Source organism: Parasteatoda tepidariorum, chromosome 9 (assembly GCF_043381705.1).
Source record: "Parasteatoda tepidariorum isolate YZ-2023 chromosome 9, CAS_Ptep_4.0, whole genome shotgun sequence".
In the NCBI taxonomy this organism is placed as follows: Eukaryota; Metazoa; Arthropoda; class Arachnida; order Araneae; family Theridiidae; genus Parasteatoda; species Parasteatoda tepidariorum.
The window spans coordinates 79805654-79822784 of NC_092212.1; the positions used below are offsets into that span (position 1 = coordinate 79805654).

General features: G+C 28.3%; 1 protein-coding gene across 4 annotated transcripts in view; it reads right to left on the minus strand.

Moving 5' to 3' along the window:
- Window positions 1-345: 345 nt before the first annotated feature.
- The window catches only part of LOC107452525 (TATA-box binding protein associated factor 1), a gene marked incomplete at its 5' end in the record, with an annotated part of 59805 nt that continues 43019 nt past the window's right edge, over window positions 346-17131 (minus strand). For 2 of the 4 annotated variants that reach the window (XM_071185722.1, XM_071185720.1), the window contains 10 exon segments: window positions 346-2518; window positions 3594-3755; window positions 4928-5080; window positions 6431-6714; window positions 7896-8073; window positions 10576-10989; window positions 11558-11663; window positions 12609-12671; window positions 14701-14837; window positions 16767-16828. In XM_071185722.1, coding sequence (XP_071041823.1) covers window positions 2093-2518; window positions 3594-3755; window positions 4928-5080; window positions 6431-6714; window positions 7896-8073; window positions 10576-10989; window positions 11558-11663; window positions 12609-12671; window positions 14701-14837; window positions 16767-16828 — 1985 coding nt within the window. 4 annotated transcript variants of the gene reach the window in all.

Genomic DNA, 17131 nt, shown 5'->3' on the forward strand with positions numbered 1-17131 from the left:
GAAGTATAATAATAACTACATAATGATTGAACTTTGCATTAAATTGTGGTTAAAGCAAATTTGAACAATAATATAGTTTAAGAAATAAAAGAATATGGTTTCAACTTCACGCCTTATTAAGGTTGTTGAACATTTTAATAATAATAATATGGTTCAACACACTACAAAATTTCTAACAGTGTTTGAGTACAGGTCTGTTCAATATACATTGGCAATCACTGTTCTAAATAAATTTATTTGCTAAATTGTTTTATTAAATTTGATCCTAACTTATTTTCTTTTAAAAAAGTTTGACCTTAAAGACACAGATATATAATACCATAAACTTAATATAAAATTAAACAATAACACTTTTAAAAGTTTTATTTTCTAATCTAATGCAATTAAAATAATTTAAAACCATTTATTTATATTGTAGATAAAATGAAGTAACATAGAGAGAAAAAAATTTGTGAGGATGTTATTTACAAGATTTAAAACTGTACACATATATTACAATTACATAATATAGTCTTTTAAGTATTTACACCCCAGTATTTTATATACATTCTACAACACTTATTTATTAGACAAGTAAATATATTAATTTTAAAATATAATGGAAGTAATTAAAATATAGTGATTACCTGCTTACATATCGAGTCCTTGATATATATTTTTAGAATGCCTGTTAAAAATTGAATAAGAAAACTAACAAATTCAAAAACACATATAAATATTAAAGTGAGAAATAAATATCAACGTTTTTAAACCAGAAACTTCTCTGAATAATGATTCTTCAGATTTTCATAATTTTTTCCAGCTAAATTGGTGAATCATAATATTTAAATACTTTTTCACTTCATTTTTAGGATTTTAAAAATATGTATAATAGACAATAGCTGATAAAAAATCTAATTAAAATACCTCAATTTCATTAAATAATTAAAAATTTTTTTTAATTTGTTAAAAATCATTAAAATACTGGCATACATATTATAAATTTTATGCAAAAAAATAAAATTAAAACCCTTAAAAAAATGTCATGTTTTCACAACTACATCATAATATTCAAATAGTATTTTCTGATTATGCATCAATAACTCAATTACAGATAAACATTAACAGTTCTAACAAAAAAAAAAATAATAATAATATAACCACAGTAAAAAATATATAAAATAGAAACAACAAAAACAGTTTTGTTTTAATAATATCTTTTTTTAAAAATTTTATTTTCATAAAAATTGTTAACTTTCACCAAATTACTTTGCTCGATTTATTTTATATGCATTTTTCTTATTTGATAGTATTTATACGTAATCAGAAAGAAATATAGATAATTTCTAGTAGGCTGATGCCATCTTTACAGTTAACAAACATATATAGTATATATGTATGTTTTAATATTAGATTTTTAATATCATTTTATGTTTCATACACTCAGCAGCTTTTTGTAGTTCTCTATTTGTTATACAGTACAGAACCCGTTATCCGGAAATCAGAAAACCGGAACGAAATTCGATAAATTTCCCGCCATTTTAAAAATTTTTTTTTTTTCCTCATAAGATTTTAGGATTTTTCTTTCTTTTTGGAAAGATGTTTACCTTACTATCATTTTGGAAATAATCATAAGTGTATTACTTCGTTTTTCCTTCTTTTTAAGATTATTTCCAAATATTATTTTTTTTAGTTGGGTTTAACAATAAAAAAACAGCTTTTTGTAGCGATTCAGAAAACCAGAAAAATCGGTTATCCGGAATAGCGATGGTCCCGATCGTTCCAGATAATCGGTTCCCTACTGTATTATCAATATATATTATTTATATTAATTAATAAAGCTTCTTGGGTAGATGTAACAAAACGTTTGTAACCAAATATTCTTCTTGCATCTAATAACACATAGAAAAAACAAAGTCTATGTCACACATAGTGGGGTTTCGGCAGTTTATATTGCCAATTACACAAGTTTTTATGTTTATAAATAAATAAACAGTATTTAATTTCACTAACTAATAAATAAAAGATAACATTACCCTTTGCAGCATAAAATTTTCCTTAAAAACACAAAAAAGATTTAAAATTTTTTTTCCTTCTAAAATTGCACATAATTTTAAAACCACAATTCACTTTCCTGATCACCAGGGCCCGCTGGTCTGTTCACTTCTTCATCTGAATCGCTCACGGCCAGATCATTATCAATATTATCAACCTCTTCCGCTTCTTGCTTGACCGGTGGAAATCCGTATCTCCCCTGCAGTAAAAATTCTGATGGATCGTAGTTCTCGTCTATAATCTCGGAGTTTTCGGTATCTCCGCACATGGCCAAGTCAAATTGCACCATTTCGGTGCGTTCCGGTGCCATGCTTGACATTTGGTGCAATTCATTGTCACTATCATATTGCATTTTATCACTCAAGTCACCTTCACTCTTGACAAGGATATTGTGTTCAAGGAGAACGGATTCTTCCTCGTCATAATCCTCGTATTCCTCCTCTTCCGGAACATCGATGAATTCTTCTAAATCGTCATCCTTGGACTGAAATGAAAAGGATGCTATTATAAACAAGCAAGTGATCAATTAGTATAAAATGCTTTAAAGAAAAGGTGGCCGAAAATTGGCACAGAATGCGAATTTTGTGTTACTCATGCAATAAAATGTCGCTAACAAAAAGAATAAGAAAATGGAGTAACACAGTAAAAAAACAGTAAAAAAAAAACACGATTTATTGTTGAGTCCTTCCAGGGTCATGTGACTTCCCGTTTTGTCGATGAAAATGGCCACCAAAAACATGTTTTAAGTTTATACTGACAAGCTCATAATCATCAATATCTTGAAAGAGAAAATTGAGTGTTCCATTAACAAAAATTAGCCACATTTTTTCAAATACAAATTGAATTAAAAATTTAAACGAAAGAGTGGGTATGTACGAGTGGAATCTACTGAGCATTTACCTGATATATTTCATACATAAATCTATACCGTATACTTCAAGCATTGATAAAAATTAAAAAAATATAATTAAAAAAACCTGCAATTTCTTATTCTTATTTCAAAAAAATTTTTTTTTCTGAGAGAATTTTGGGACACACTGCAGCAATGAGAAACAATAGAAAAGGTTGCAAAAGCCTGATATACTCAGTAAAAAATTATCATTTTTATCAAAAATATTTAAACTACAAATCAGCAGGTAGGAAAGAAAAAAATAACATTTCGTTTTTAAACTATAAAACTCTGCAAAAATTATCACAGAGCAAATTGTAAATTACATAATCCAACATAAAATTTTTAAGTTTATGAAATAGATGAACTATTAATTTTAGAATTTAACAATAGTTAATGACTATGAAAAATAATGTAAAAGATAATTCTTGCTAGCAACAATATACTAAAGAACAGTATTGAAATGTCATTTTCGTCCTAACAATTGTAAAGTAACAACAATTAATTAATTTTAATGCAACAATTAAACACAATTTAAACAATACTTAGTTATTTCACTCATTGTTTAGAAAACTTTTTAAAGTATTGTCAAAGAAAAGGATGTTATGCATATAAAATACAGTTTAGTTTATGAAACAAGGTAAAATGAAGAAGAATTGGTGGTGATTACCTCATTGAGTTTGCTGCGGTCACCATGGTCACTCAACATATACATGCTGTCATCAGGCTGGAATGAATGTCCAGTTAAAGCAGAATCTGTTTCAATGGCATCCAGTGCAGCCTCCTGTGAAGTCTTGATGGCTGTCTCCAACAGAGAGAGTTGCTCATCATACTGTTACAAAACAGAAAATATGGATAAATTTAGTCAAAATTTTCAACTGACACTGAAGCAAACTTAAATCATTTTGATATTAAGGCTCATTTTATTCATTAAATATAGTGATAAGAAACTACAATAATAATGAAATAACATAGAATATAATTTTATTTAAGCCTAAAATGAGAAAAAGTTTCTCTTCCACCAGTTCAGTTTTGAATGGAAGTCAAACAATGAGATGTCTAGTAATTAAAATGTGAGAGAAAATTTCATGCAAAAAAATAAACATAAAAAAGGAAAGGGGTAAGATCTAACTGAAATTAAATATAGAGGCATGTAACTGATTGATTGAAGAAATAATATTTTTTATGTGAAAGTGAAGCAAATGAATAAAAATGTCGGAATACTATTTCCACGCGACAGTAATTTGCAAAAATTGAATTATTTTTAAAATTGATTTAAAGTTGAATTTGGTATTTAAAAAATTAAAAAAAAAAAAATTAATAACAAAGTCTTGGTACAGCTTTAACTTTTAATAATGAAAAAAAAAAAACAACAACTTCATATAGGAGTTTTTCTTAAACATATTTTTTCAAAGATGATCTAAATAATATAAATCAGGAGGTGCTTATTATCAACCAAGGTTAGGTTATAGGACACATAAGTCAGAGTATAATGTATAGAATTGAAGATTGATGAGATGTAGGTAATACATGATATTGAACTAATGGTGAGATTATTGATTCTACTCCACATTTCAAAGAACGTGCCACTTGGGGTGATAAAAGATTACAAAAAAATACTTTGATTGACACTGCATCAGGAAAAAATGAAAGATTGTAAAATGGATAAAACATTCCTCCTCATAAAACCCAATGCTTACTGAAACTAGGGGCCCTGTTAAATTGGCACAAGCAACTCATAGTTTCATGCGTCACAAAATAGAAATGACACGCCATAGTAAATTGCAAAGTTGTTAAAAGGAAGATATAAAATTCAGACCTAACCATAACTGTTACTCAGATTTTATAACTGAAATAAAAATTACAGTTGTACAATAAATTTTGAAAGAAAATAAATTCTTTTACAAAATTAATGGGTTTTTTAAAGTTTGCTGATACATGTAAAAAATTTTAGGTGATGGGTCGGATTCGCTTCGGAGAAAAACCTAAAAAGATATGTAATACCTTTCTTAAAGCAATCTGGCAGCATTCAACAATTTCTTTTGCCTTCTTTGTAAATTGGCTCTCAGCACCATTGAAAGTTTGACTGTTAGTGAGAAGGAGTTCAACATCTGCCTGGAAATCTTGCCTGTTACTGTATTTGTGAGTTTTTATATTCTGGAATCAAAACAAATACATAAATAAACCCTTTAAGAGATATTGGGATAAAAATATTTTAGAAAATATTAAGTTAAATGGGAAAAAGTTTTCTGAAGCTGACAATGAAAGCATTTATAGATAACTTTTTAAACTAAATAACCTTAAATCTGCAGTCTAAGTAAGATTAAAATATAATTTGCTTAGTTCAAAAATTATAATAAAATTTAAACTAAATAACACTAAATAACTTTAACATACTTTTTAAACTAAATAATCTTAAATCTGTAGTCTAAGTAAGCTTAAAATATAATTTGTTTAGTTCAAAAAGTATAAAAAAATTTAAACTAAATAACACTAAATAATTTTAACAAACATTTTAAACTAAATAATCTTAAATCTGCAGTTCAAGTAAGCTTAAAATATATTTTGTTTAGTTATATATTAAAATATATTTAAAAAAAAATGGTATTGTAAAAACTATTTGTATAAAATATCAGTTAAATAAAATGTTTCAAGTAATAAGGCCATTATTTTATCATTATTTTGATATAACACTTTATTTATTTAAAGTAGATGCAACTATGTAGTTTTTTGTGTTGTAGTCTTTTATCCAATAGAATTTGCCTTTAATTATTTAAAATCAAACCTGTTACATTAAAAGAAAAGTTTTCTAACACTTTTAAGTCACAAACGAGGCTTTTAATTCAAGTTAATTAATGTGTTCTTCATGCAGTTATTTTAGCATACTTTCTAAGCGGATCTTATGACTTAAAACAGTTTTTTCTTTTTCTGTTTTTCTAAATAAATGAGCAGCTTTGAAATATAAATGTTTTTCCTTTCACTATAATGCAGCCTAGACTAGAATCTAAAAATTGTATTTTTACTATAAATGTTTTTTATTAGAGAATATGATTATATAATTTAAGAAGTTAAATCAACCTGAAGTTCAAAATGAAATGCTAAAACAGGCAGAAAATATTGTTCTAAAATATTCATACTTTGACAGTAGAAGTTGAAAGTATATACATTTTTAGAACTTTGATTTTCTAAACTTCAGTTGATTAGTTGGCTTTGAAAAGAAACATGGAAAGCTATAGGTTACGACAGAAATGTAATAGTAAGTATCATATTCACAGTTTGATTGATTAATATTTCATTCATATTTGATTGATTCAACGATGGTTATAAAGAAAAAAATATACCTGCCATTCACTATATTTAACAACGGTCAGAGCAAGTCAAGAAAAATAATACAAATTCAGTGCCAAAGCATGGATATGAATCTAGTTCACCTCTGTTAGATATATTATTGGTTAGATAAAGACTATTAGAAAGAGGAAATAAACATCAAATTAAGTTTATACTTACTTTAATAATTGTGTCCAGATCAATGGGGTTTTTGATGACTGTGTAATACTCTTTAGCAAATTTCTTGCTGACCGGTTTATGAAATGGCCAAGACTCAGGAATTTTCTTCAGATCTTCCGAAACAATGGTCTCCAGAATAAAAGAGAAAGCAACCTGGTCATTGTCGTCTAGGAGAGGGTTGATCGCTTTCTCTAGCCTCATCAGCTTCTCCTCTTTATCTGCAAACCTCCTCAGGCATTGCTCCAACATTTTTTGAGCAGTTTGAGTCAGAGGACTTTTTGCTCCTATATAAACGTTAATTGAATTAGCTGAAATATTAATTCTATGTTAACCTATTGTTTGCCCTATTACTTAATAAAAAATTATACGAAATTCGCTCTACTTAGTACAGTTTTAACATTAATATGAAAATAACTGGTTTTTAGTGCAGTGTAGAACAGAGCAAATTTTGCTCCAGGATAGTGGGTAATTGCAGCCATTATAAGATTGGACAATTTTTCAAAAATTTAAAATTTTAAGCGATTAATTTTTTTTTTGACATTAGCAATTAAGATTCTTCCTTTGAAGCATTTCTCAAAATAAAATAGATATTACAAGATTTATTATATTACGAGATGAAAGTGAGAAAGAAAGAAATTTTCAGAACATTATTAAATATCCTAAGTAAAAAAAATATAAACATTGAAATGTCTTTTTTGAAAAAAAGTGGCAATCTTGTCGCAACTGGCATACAGTTTTTTTAATCTCCTTTTGGCCGATGGCGACTGTAAATTTTGCATTATACATAGTAGCACACAGTTTATAACTTGCATCGAATTTCACATGAACATAAAGGTCAACTCAAATAGGAAGGCAAAAAGTAGTAAAAGACAGTGAAGGGAAGAAGGCAATAAAATGCATTGTTTACTGTATTAGAATCAAAGGAAAATGAAATTAGGACAAGTATCCCCACAGGTCTTGTGCTTTTACATCTCTAAATGAAGGATTTGATTTCAAAACAGTTTTTTTTTTAAACTAAGTAAGCAAAACAAAAATAAACATAAAAATATCAATCATTAAAAATATTCAAATTTATCCTTATAACTTTTAAAATAATTCTTTCATCTACATACACCATAAAATTTTTTATTAGTACAAAAGAAAGTTTCTTTTAAAAAAAAATAATAGCATTTTTTAATAAAAATAATCTGTTGTAATTTAGATGCTTAGTTAGAATTGGTCAAAAAGTTTTAGATTTTTCTTCAAATTTTGTAAATGAACTTATTTTCAATTTATTTTTTTGTCTAGAAGACAGGGACCACATATTTGTCCCCTATATTGCAAAGTGTGCATTTTAATACAGAGGAACATTTCAAAATAAAATACAAGGTAATCAAAAAAGAATTATTAAAGTTACAATATGCAAATGAATAATGAATATAAATTTTTGTAATAAAATATAATTGATTGTCACAAGACAATATACCATTGTATATGCTGCTGTTTTCGACAATTTGATTGACATCCTGTAAAAACTCTTCCCTGCTCTTGTATTTCCTCTGATGAAGTTTTTCTCTCATAGACTGTAGATCCATTGGTCTCTGAACAATGCGATAGTAATCTGGAACATTTTTTGGACTGACAGGAAACCAAAACGGGAGAGTCTGGAAGAAAAAAATTAAAATAAATGGGACTGAAAAATGATTATTAATGACAAAAAAGATAAAATTGTGACTGCATTATTGCGATTGCAGATTACTCATAGGTCAAATGTTATTTTCCCTTGAAAGCCTTCCATATAAAAAACATGATAGCTGAATAAATTTCCATAAACGCCACAACATTTCAAGTCAAGGGTTATAAAATCTGCATCAATTGTTTCACTTTATATTATAACCGTTGTAGAACAGCCGACCCAATTTTGGGCTTACGACTACCAATGTCAACACCGTAGCCTTGTAATTTTGAATCCAATCCAGAAGACAAGGGAATTCCTTAATCGAGCAATGGGCGAAATTTACCTTTTCGGAGGACTTTTTGTTACAACAAACTAGCATTTGGGATACACGGAGAGGAAAATCACGAAAACCTCCCACGGTTAGCTTGACGGCAAAAGAACTCTGAAATATGAACCGTTTTCCACTGAGGACAGCTTACATCAGCACTGTGGCCAGTGTGAGCCGGGTGCTGAATTCGTATCGACCAGCCAATGTTGGGATTCGAACCCGGCACACCTTATTGGGAGGCGAACATTCTATCACCTGAGCTACCATGGCTGTGCTCTTGACGTCCAAATAGCTGAATTTTTTTTCTTCATATAATTACATATTTTCAAATATTTATTAAATATTAAACCGCCTACCATGACAGTAATTATGAATTAGTTTATCATAAAGAACATATAAATACTTTAAATTAATGTAATGGAAAAGCCTTAAAAATGCGCTTGCAAAAAATACAAATCATAATAAACAATTCATTTTCATGATCTACGTTGTTTTGTGAAGAACAGGCTTTATGCTTGGGTTTATGATATGAACAAATTCCTTTCGTTTTTCTGCTTGTGTGTAACACTTAAGGTATTCCCATCTATGGCTTTAGCTTTTTCAGCCTCAGTAAGTTTAGGCCTTGGCATCATTTTTTTTCTTTCTTCAACTCTAACTTTATGGACCGTGCAACTAACCTTTCAACTACGTAGCCTTGTAAATTTGAATCTAAAACAGAAGGTAAGAGAAATCCTGGATCAAGTATTGGAAGAAATTTGCTTGGTGGTGGACTTTTTATGGAACTAACCCGCATTTGAGTTACATGGAGAGGAAAACCACGAAAACCTCCCACGGTTAGCCTGATGACAAGGGGACTCTAACCCGTGATCTGTCTACCACTGAGGACATTTCCCGTCAACACTGTGGTCGGTGCAAGCCGGATACGAAATTCATATTGACCAGTCTTTGCTGGGATTCAAACCTGGGTTAAACTCGTTGGAAGGCAAACACTCTATCTCCTGAACCATCACGGCTCGACTTAAACAATTAACGATCAATATACTGCAGTACTGCCAACAGCACCCACCATCTGTTCAGGAATAAGAGAAGTATTTTTGCCATCAGTGGATATTTTATCACCAAATTATTGTTATTATTTTTTAAATTTCTTCAACAAATATGAAGAAATTTGAGAATATATAGGTAAACAGGAGATAGTTGTAAAATACAGGAGTTTTCGTTAAAATACAGGAGACTTAGCAAGTATGCCTGTGGTATGAATCAATATAGAGCTCTATAAAAATGAAACATTTTTAAAAAAACTGCGATTTTTAAACAAACTTCAACAAAATGAGGAGGCGACGATGTCAGGGGTGATTGTGAGCCCAAATCAAAATTCCGGAAAATTTCTCGAGTTTAAAAAAAAAACCAGTTTAAATTGTAAAATTAGAAAAAATTTAAACAAGGATTTTTTTCCTTTTCTCAATATTTCTTAGTTAAAAAATATTTTAAACTTTACACATACCTATACCATTTACACATACCTATGATGACCTGGAGAAGTAATTAAAATTTACAAATATGTCTTTCTTGAGTTTATGATTATAACAACTATTTACTGATAAAAAATGAATATTAATCACGAATATAAGCTTATAAAGTATCTCTCTGGCTCTCCCTTACAAACAAATAAAATAAACTGTGTTTTTAAGTTCCACCTTTGAAAATTTGATTTCCGGAAACTTTTGTGATCAATGATTTTTGAAACATCTGAACCTTCGATCGCCGGAAACTTCCGGATCACTGTTAGCGAAAATTCCGGAAATCCGGATTTTTTCCGGAGCACAATCAGCCCTGCGATGTTGTTGGAACAAGTTATAAGAATTAATTAATCCATGCAGAAAGTTTTTAATTGAGATTTCGTGTTCGCAGAAAGTTTCTCAAAGTTTTTAAAAGGATCACTATTTACAACAATATGAAAAAACTGATGACAAAGAAACAGAGTCCGGAGTAAATATTTCAATTGGAATTGTCTGCTGATGAAATTATGAACTTTTAAAATTTAGAAAAAACAATTTCTTAACCAGGATGCAACAAACTATACCTTGCTACATATTTTTATTCATTTATTTTTAAATTGTCTATTCATGTTATAATTATTAAACGAACACATTATCTTACTTCGGGTAAATCTCTCATTTCATTCAGCATGCTCTCCAGTATGATAGACAAGGCCACAACAGGGTCTGTTCTTTGGCGATTCACGAGCTTATGGGGTTTCTTCAAGTAGTCACAGTGCATGACGGTGCCTGCGCGTTTCCTCTTCTTGATGGCGACGGCCTCTTTGGGGAATTTCAAGACCAGAGACTTGCGACGAAGCTCATCAGCGTGCTTGATGAGCTGCTTCGACAGAACGACCTTAGTCTCGTCAACTTTCACCAAATGGTCGTCATCCAACCCGGCACGTTCCAGACTCTCCTCTTGTTCTTCTGTCATGGCTACTTGAACGGGAGGTATGGGAGCTGCAGGTTGGTACAAGGGGCATGTTTTGTTTGTTCGCATGTGGCCTATGGCACCACAAGCCCCACATTTTAGCTAGAAGAGAAAAGAAAATATAACACAATTTTAGGTTCCAAATTGTACAAAACCAGAAAAAGCTTGCAAAATCTGTTAGCAACCACATATAAAATCTGAAAATTTTACATTTCGAATTTAGGTTGACTACAAATACTAAAAAAAAATTCCTTGATTTCCTCCAGAAAATTTGCCCTTTAATTTTTCCACTTATTTATTCGTTTTATACAAAAAATAAATTCAAAAAACACCGATGATTTTAACTATTAAGGTTGAAAATAAACGATTAAAAAAATTTGCTTTAAAAGTCCATTTTTTCTTAAAACTATCAAACTTTCAATATCAAATAAATTCTTTTTCCCTGACTTTTTAGGTATTTGAGTTAAATTCTCGGATAATTTCCTGATTTTTTTTCAAATTTTGTAAGATCCTCTCATCTTCCTGTTCTATACCACTTCGAATCCACTTCGAATTTTAACTCTTTCCTTCAAAAAAAAAATTACATCTTTATAAAATAAAAAAAATTTATGCTCTTTATATTGATACAATGAAAATGGTTGAAAGGAATGAAAAAAAATATCTTGCTTACTTTTAACATTGGAGTTACTTTAATTTCTTTTTTTGGTTTCTTTTTTGGGGGCATATTTTTCTCCTTCTCAGCATTTCTTTTAAGTCTCCGAAGTTGTTCTTGAATTCTAAACAAAAATTATATATGATGTAAAACAATAAAAAACTTTATAAAACAAAGTAAATCAAATACAAAGACCTTAATCACTCAAATATCAGAAACTTATTGCCCCTGCTAGCTCCAGTTAGTAACCTGTAGCTTGTGTGCTGTTTTTTAATAATGATTTTAAGATATATATTCCCATATTCAATCCTTTAAAAATCAAAGGAAATATTCCTTAAAATAAATTACATTTTATTCTTAATGGATATGATATTTGATAACAATTGCTGATATGAAATATTTGTTTCACTCTCCTTATATTTGAGGGTGCCAATACTTATTTCCATTTGTGAAAATAAGTGTTTTTCTTTTCACATTTTAATTTATTTTATAACCAGCATTGAACAGCTGTCCCAAACTAAGTTTACAACTACCAGTGTTCAACTTTGAAGCCATGTAATTTTGAATCCAACTCAAAAGACAAGAGAACTCCTGGATCAAGCATCGAGACTGGTGGAGGACTTTTTGTTGGAACCAACCTGCATTTACATTAAATGGGCAAGAAAACCCCCAAAACATTTCACACTTAGCCTAGCCTGACAGAAAAAGAATTCTAACGCATGATTCGCCTATCACTGAGAATATTTTATGTAAGCATTGAGGTTGATGGGAGCTGAAAGCAGAACTCGTATCAATAGTATCGTAAGGAGTAATTAAAAACTAGGTGACTAATTTTGATGAATCAATAACAAAAAAAAGTAAATCTGATACTTAAAAATTAAGTAAGTACTCAAAAATTATAATTAATGAATCAATTTTCAACATATCAAGAATAAAGCACACATTATTCAATCAGTGAGTGAGATCAATGATTAACTTGTTAATTAGGCGTGGTTCAACTAACACTCTAACACATGCTCTTTAAAATATTGAGCGTTATTTTTTGAAAGCAAGCAAAAAAAAAATGTACCTTCGTCTTTCTTTTCTGATTTCTTCTTTTTGGTGCTCATCTAGTGTTGATGCGAACTGTTTTCTAAAATATTGAATAAATGATAAATATAATATTGATAAATAATGCAATACAAAAATAAAGTAAAATTTCGTTAAAAAAAATGATGAAAAACGAACATTAAGAACTTAAGTTGTTATTAAAAAAAAAAACATTTTGGTAATTAACAAAATTGTTACTATACTTAAGAGTCAACTTAACTTGAATAGAGAGAAAAAATATAGGTATTTAGGTATTGGTATAGGTAGTAGGTATAGGTAATATTATCTTAAGCTATTTAGTAATATTTTTTCTAGAAATATTTTCCATTTCCTTTAATGTCATAATTATCACGTAAAATATTAATCTGTTTGATTCTAGCAACTTCTAAGGTGAATAATATAAGAAAATATTTTTTTTCAGCATCAAGAAATATTTTGGTAATGAAAAAATGATAACCTAAGTCTGTAAACTAACCAAGATATAAATTTATTATATTTAAGATACTCTTTTGAAATATAANCAAACAAATAAAATAAACAGTGTTTTTAAGTTCCACCTTTGAAAATTTTATTTCCAGAAACTTTTGTGATCAAGGATTTTTTGAAACATCTGATCACGGTTAGCGAAAAATCCGGAAATCCGGATTTTTCCGGATTTTTTCCGGAGCACAATCAGCCCTGCTATACTTAAGAGTCAACTTAACTTGTATAGAGAGAAAAAATATAGGTACACTTAAAAACTCTTTTAAGAATTATAGAATCTTAAGCTATTTAGTAATATTTTTTCTAGAAACATTTTCCATTTCCTTTAATGTCATAATTATCACGTCAAATATTAATCTGTTTGATTCTAGCAACTTCTAAGGTGAATAATATAAGAAAATATTTTTTTTTCAGCATCAAGATATATTTTTTGTAATGAAAAAATTATAACCTTGAAGTCTGTAAACTAACCAAGATATAAATTTATTATATTTAAGATACTCTTTTGAAATATAAGTTAACTTCGCACAATTTTTGATACTGATGAAATAAAATTTATTTGTCTCCATCATTTATAAAATTTATTTTTGCATCTCAAAAATTTATCACGAAAATTTGATTCCAGCAACTTTAAAGGTGAATAATAAAAGAAAATATTTTTTTTCAGCATCAAGAAATATTTTGGTAATGAAAAAATGATAACCTAAGTCTGTAAACTAACCAAGATATAAATTTATTATATAAGATACTCTTTTGAAATATAAGTTAACTTCGCACAATTTTTGATACTGATGAAATAAAATTTATTTGTCTCCATCATTTATAAAATTTATTTTTGCATCTCAAAAATTTATCACGAAAATTTGATTCTAGAAACTTTAAAGGTGAATAATAAAAGAAAATATTTTTTTTCAGCATCAAGAAATATTTTGGTAATGAAAAAATGATAACCTTAAAGTCTGTGAACTAACCAAGATATAAAGTTATTATATTTAACATAGTATTTTGAAATATAAGTTAACTTAGCACAATTTTTGATGCCGATGAAATAAAATTTATTTGTCTTCATCTTTTATAAAATTTATTTTTGCATCTCGAAATTTTTTTATATTGAATGATAACTATGTTTTTTTCTCTTCTTTTTCTTTCAACTGAAATTGAATCACATTATTGAATTAAAATTTGTGAAATATTGGGAAAAAAAACTACAACAAGAAACAACCTATAAATTAATTTCATTACAAATCTTAATTTTACATAGAATTGTGCCAAAATATGATTTAATTTTTTTAAAAGAATTTATATTTTTATAAAAGATATAATAAAAAATTACACTCAATTTTCAAAAAATGCAACAGAATCAAATTTAACCAACCTCTCAAAGAAAGTTTAGAGAATCAAAATTATATTGTAAGTGACAACTAAATAAAATATTTGTATCAATATATTTTTTTAAAACTTATTAGAAACTTAAATATTGAGTATGAGCTACTAATTTAGATTATGAAAATTAATGAATAGTAAGAACAATTCTTAGAATAGCACTAAATGCATCACTTAAAAAAAACTCTAAAACTGAAGATAATTACATGAAGGCAGGATCTTTTGTTGTTCTGATGCGAACATATGTATCAATCACAGCAGGCCTACGCACAGTTTCAATGCGGACAAACTCTTTACCGTCAGGATTTTTGAAAGTTCTGTAGATTTTCAGTATTCTGCCATGCTGAGAAAAAAATTACAAGATATAAGCGGAATGAAATTTGTTTATAAGAGTTTGCTACTCAACAGACAAAACCAAATTTCCTGAGATTTCCAGAGCAAAATTTCCAAACATTTTGCAGAATTTTGTGATAAAATTAGAGTAATTTTAATTTTAATTTAAAAATTTACAAATATATTTATTGAGAATATAATAAATACGTAAAATGCTTTATTTTTTCAAGCTGAAATCATTTACTGTTTAGCACAAAAAAATTTACAGACATTAAAAAGATTAAATAAACAATTATAAAGTTTAATTCCTGCGTAATAAATTGAATATTAATTTTATTTAAAGTTCAATGAATTGATTTTAAGAAGGCTTGTTAATATAAAAAATTACTGATTCCAATTATTATTTAAAATAGTACTGATGATAAGAAAAATAAATTAGTGCACTCTAACAAATTTAATAAAATAATTGGTTTTAACAAAAATGTTTTAATGCCTAGCAAATAAAAGATTATAAGACACTTAGTGTTTAAAGGTTTTTTAATAATCATTACTAATTGCTAATACTCCAAGAAATTACATGTTTTCTAGTATTTTCAAATTCCCTTAAAATTTCAGGTTTACTCTATTTCCTGAGAGAGTGGCCACTTAGTAACAAAATTCCACATGTAATGGAAATTTAAAAAAAATAAATATATAAATAAAATAAAAAAAAATTAATAATAATTTAAAAAAAAAGGTTGGCTTTATGTTTAAAAAAATCCTATACAAAAATCTATTTTTACAAGCATAACAAGCATTTAAAAAAGACTTCTCAAACTGAAGATATCAGAAAAAAATATTCCACTTTAAAATGGTAATTTCATTTCGTCAAAACACTTTTAAAACCCACATTTAGTTTAAAAATTTTTAAGTCGAAAAACAATGTTGAATAGCAATGTAAGGACTCTCATGCAACTAGTTGAGCCATGATACTAAACACGGAAAAAGATGAATTTGAAATGATGGAATTACAATGATTAACAGAAATATTATTATGCAGAACACTAATTATATTTAACATCCTGTTGTTTATATATTTTTGAGTTACCAGAATTTTGTACTAAGAATGTTGAGCCACAAATTATTGCTCAAGAAAATTCTTTACTAAACCATAAATAAAATAGTGTTTTTTTTTCAATTCCTTAGTTTATAAACCTGATTGAATTAATAAAACAACTGTTTGGACAACCTTATCATAATAAGTTCGACTGTACTATTTTGGTGTAATTCAATGAACTTAAAAAAGTTGTTAGTACTGGTATTGAGGGGAAAAAAAAGGATTTAAATCCGATGCTCGCTTCGCAATCCGATGCTCGCTTTGCTCTTCCATTGGATACGTTCTTAACGTCTAGCTTTCGTATACTTTTTTGAACACTGAAGTTCCGAAAACTTTTCACTGTAGAAAATTCTAAACCTGTGCATTTCAATATTAATTTGAAATTGCAAACAGTTCACATATTTTTCTTAATCACACTATTTTAAATTTCAGTTGTTGAGAAAAGTAACTGTTGTAAGTTTTGTTTTAAAGTCTTTCCCACAAGAGGGCTAAAATCATGTGTTGTAAAACAATATGAAATAGTACTGAATGCTGGATGTAAGGCATCGGCTTCGATGAAGATAATTTTGTGAGAATTTCTTTGATAATTCGGTGAGAATTCACACGATTAGACATATGATGCTCACTACGTGCTCTTGCGCGCCGAAGCCAATCAATTAAAACGTATTAGCGTTTTATATAACATGGATTAGCCATATGATGCTCACTACGTGCTCTTGCGCGCCGAATCCAATCAATTAAAAATTAAAACTGTTGCCAGCGCGAGAAAAGAAATATCATCGGTTTTATTGATACATACGTACATATTAGCGTTTTATATAATACAGATAAAAAGTTCCTTACACAATTGGATCCTGTACTACCTAATGAAGCACTGTCATCCTCCCTTTCAAACTTTTGCTTGTCTAAAGAAAATATTGTAATCATAATTAGTAAGTACGCAGCAACATATTTCCAAATAAAAATTTTTTACTTTAAATTGAATTTCAGAAATATGACACAAAACTAAATTATAAAATACCATTGATTACATAATATAACAAAATATTTTTAAATGAGTAAATAGTTCCAGGCAAAGATACTAAAGGAAACAAGTAGCACTTAAATGCACACTTTAAAATTGTTCTCTGATTTATCTTTAATGTAAAAAAATTTTTTGATTTGATAATATTACAATAATTATTTTATTATAAGAAAATTAGGTCATA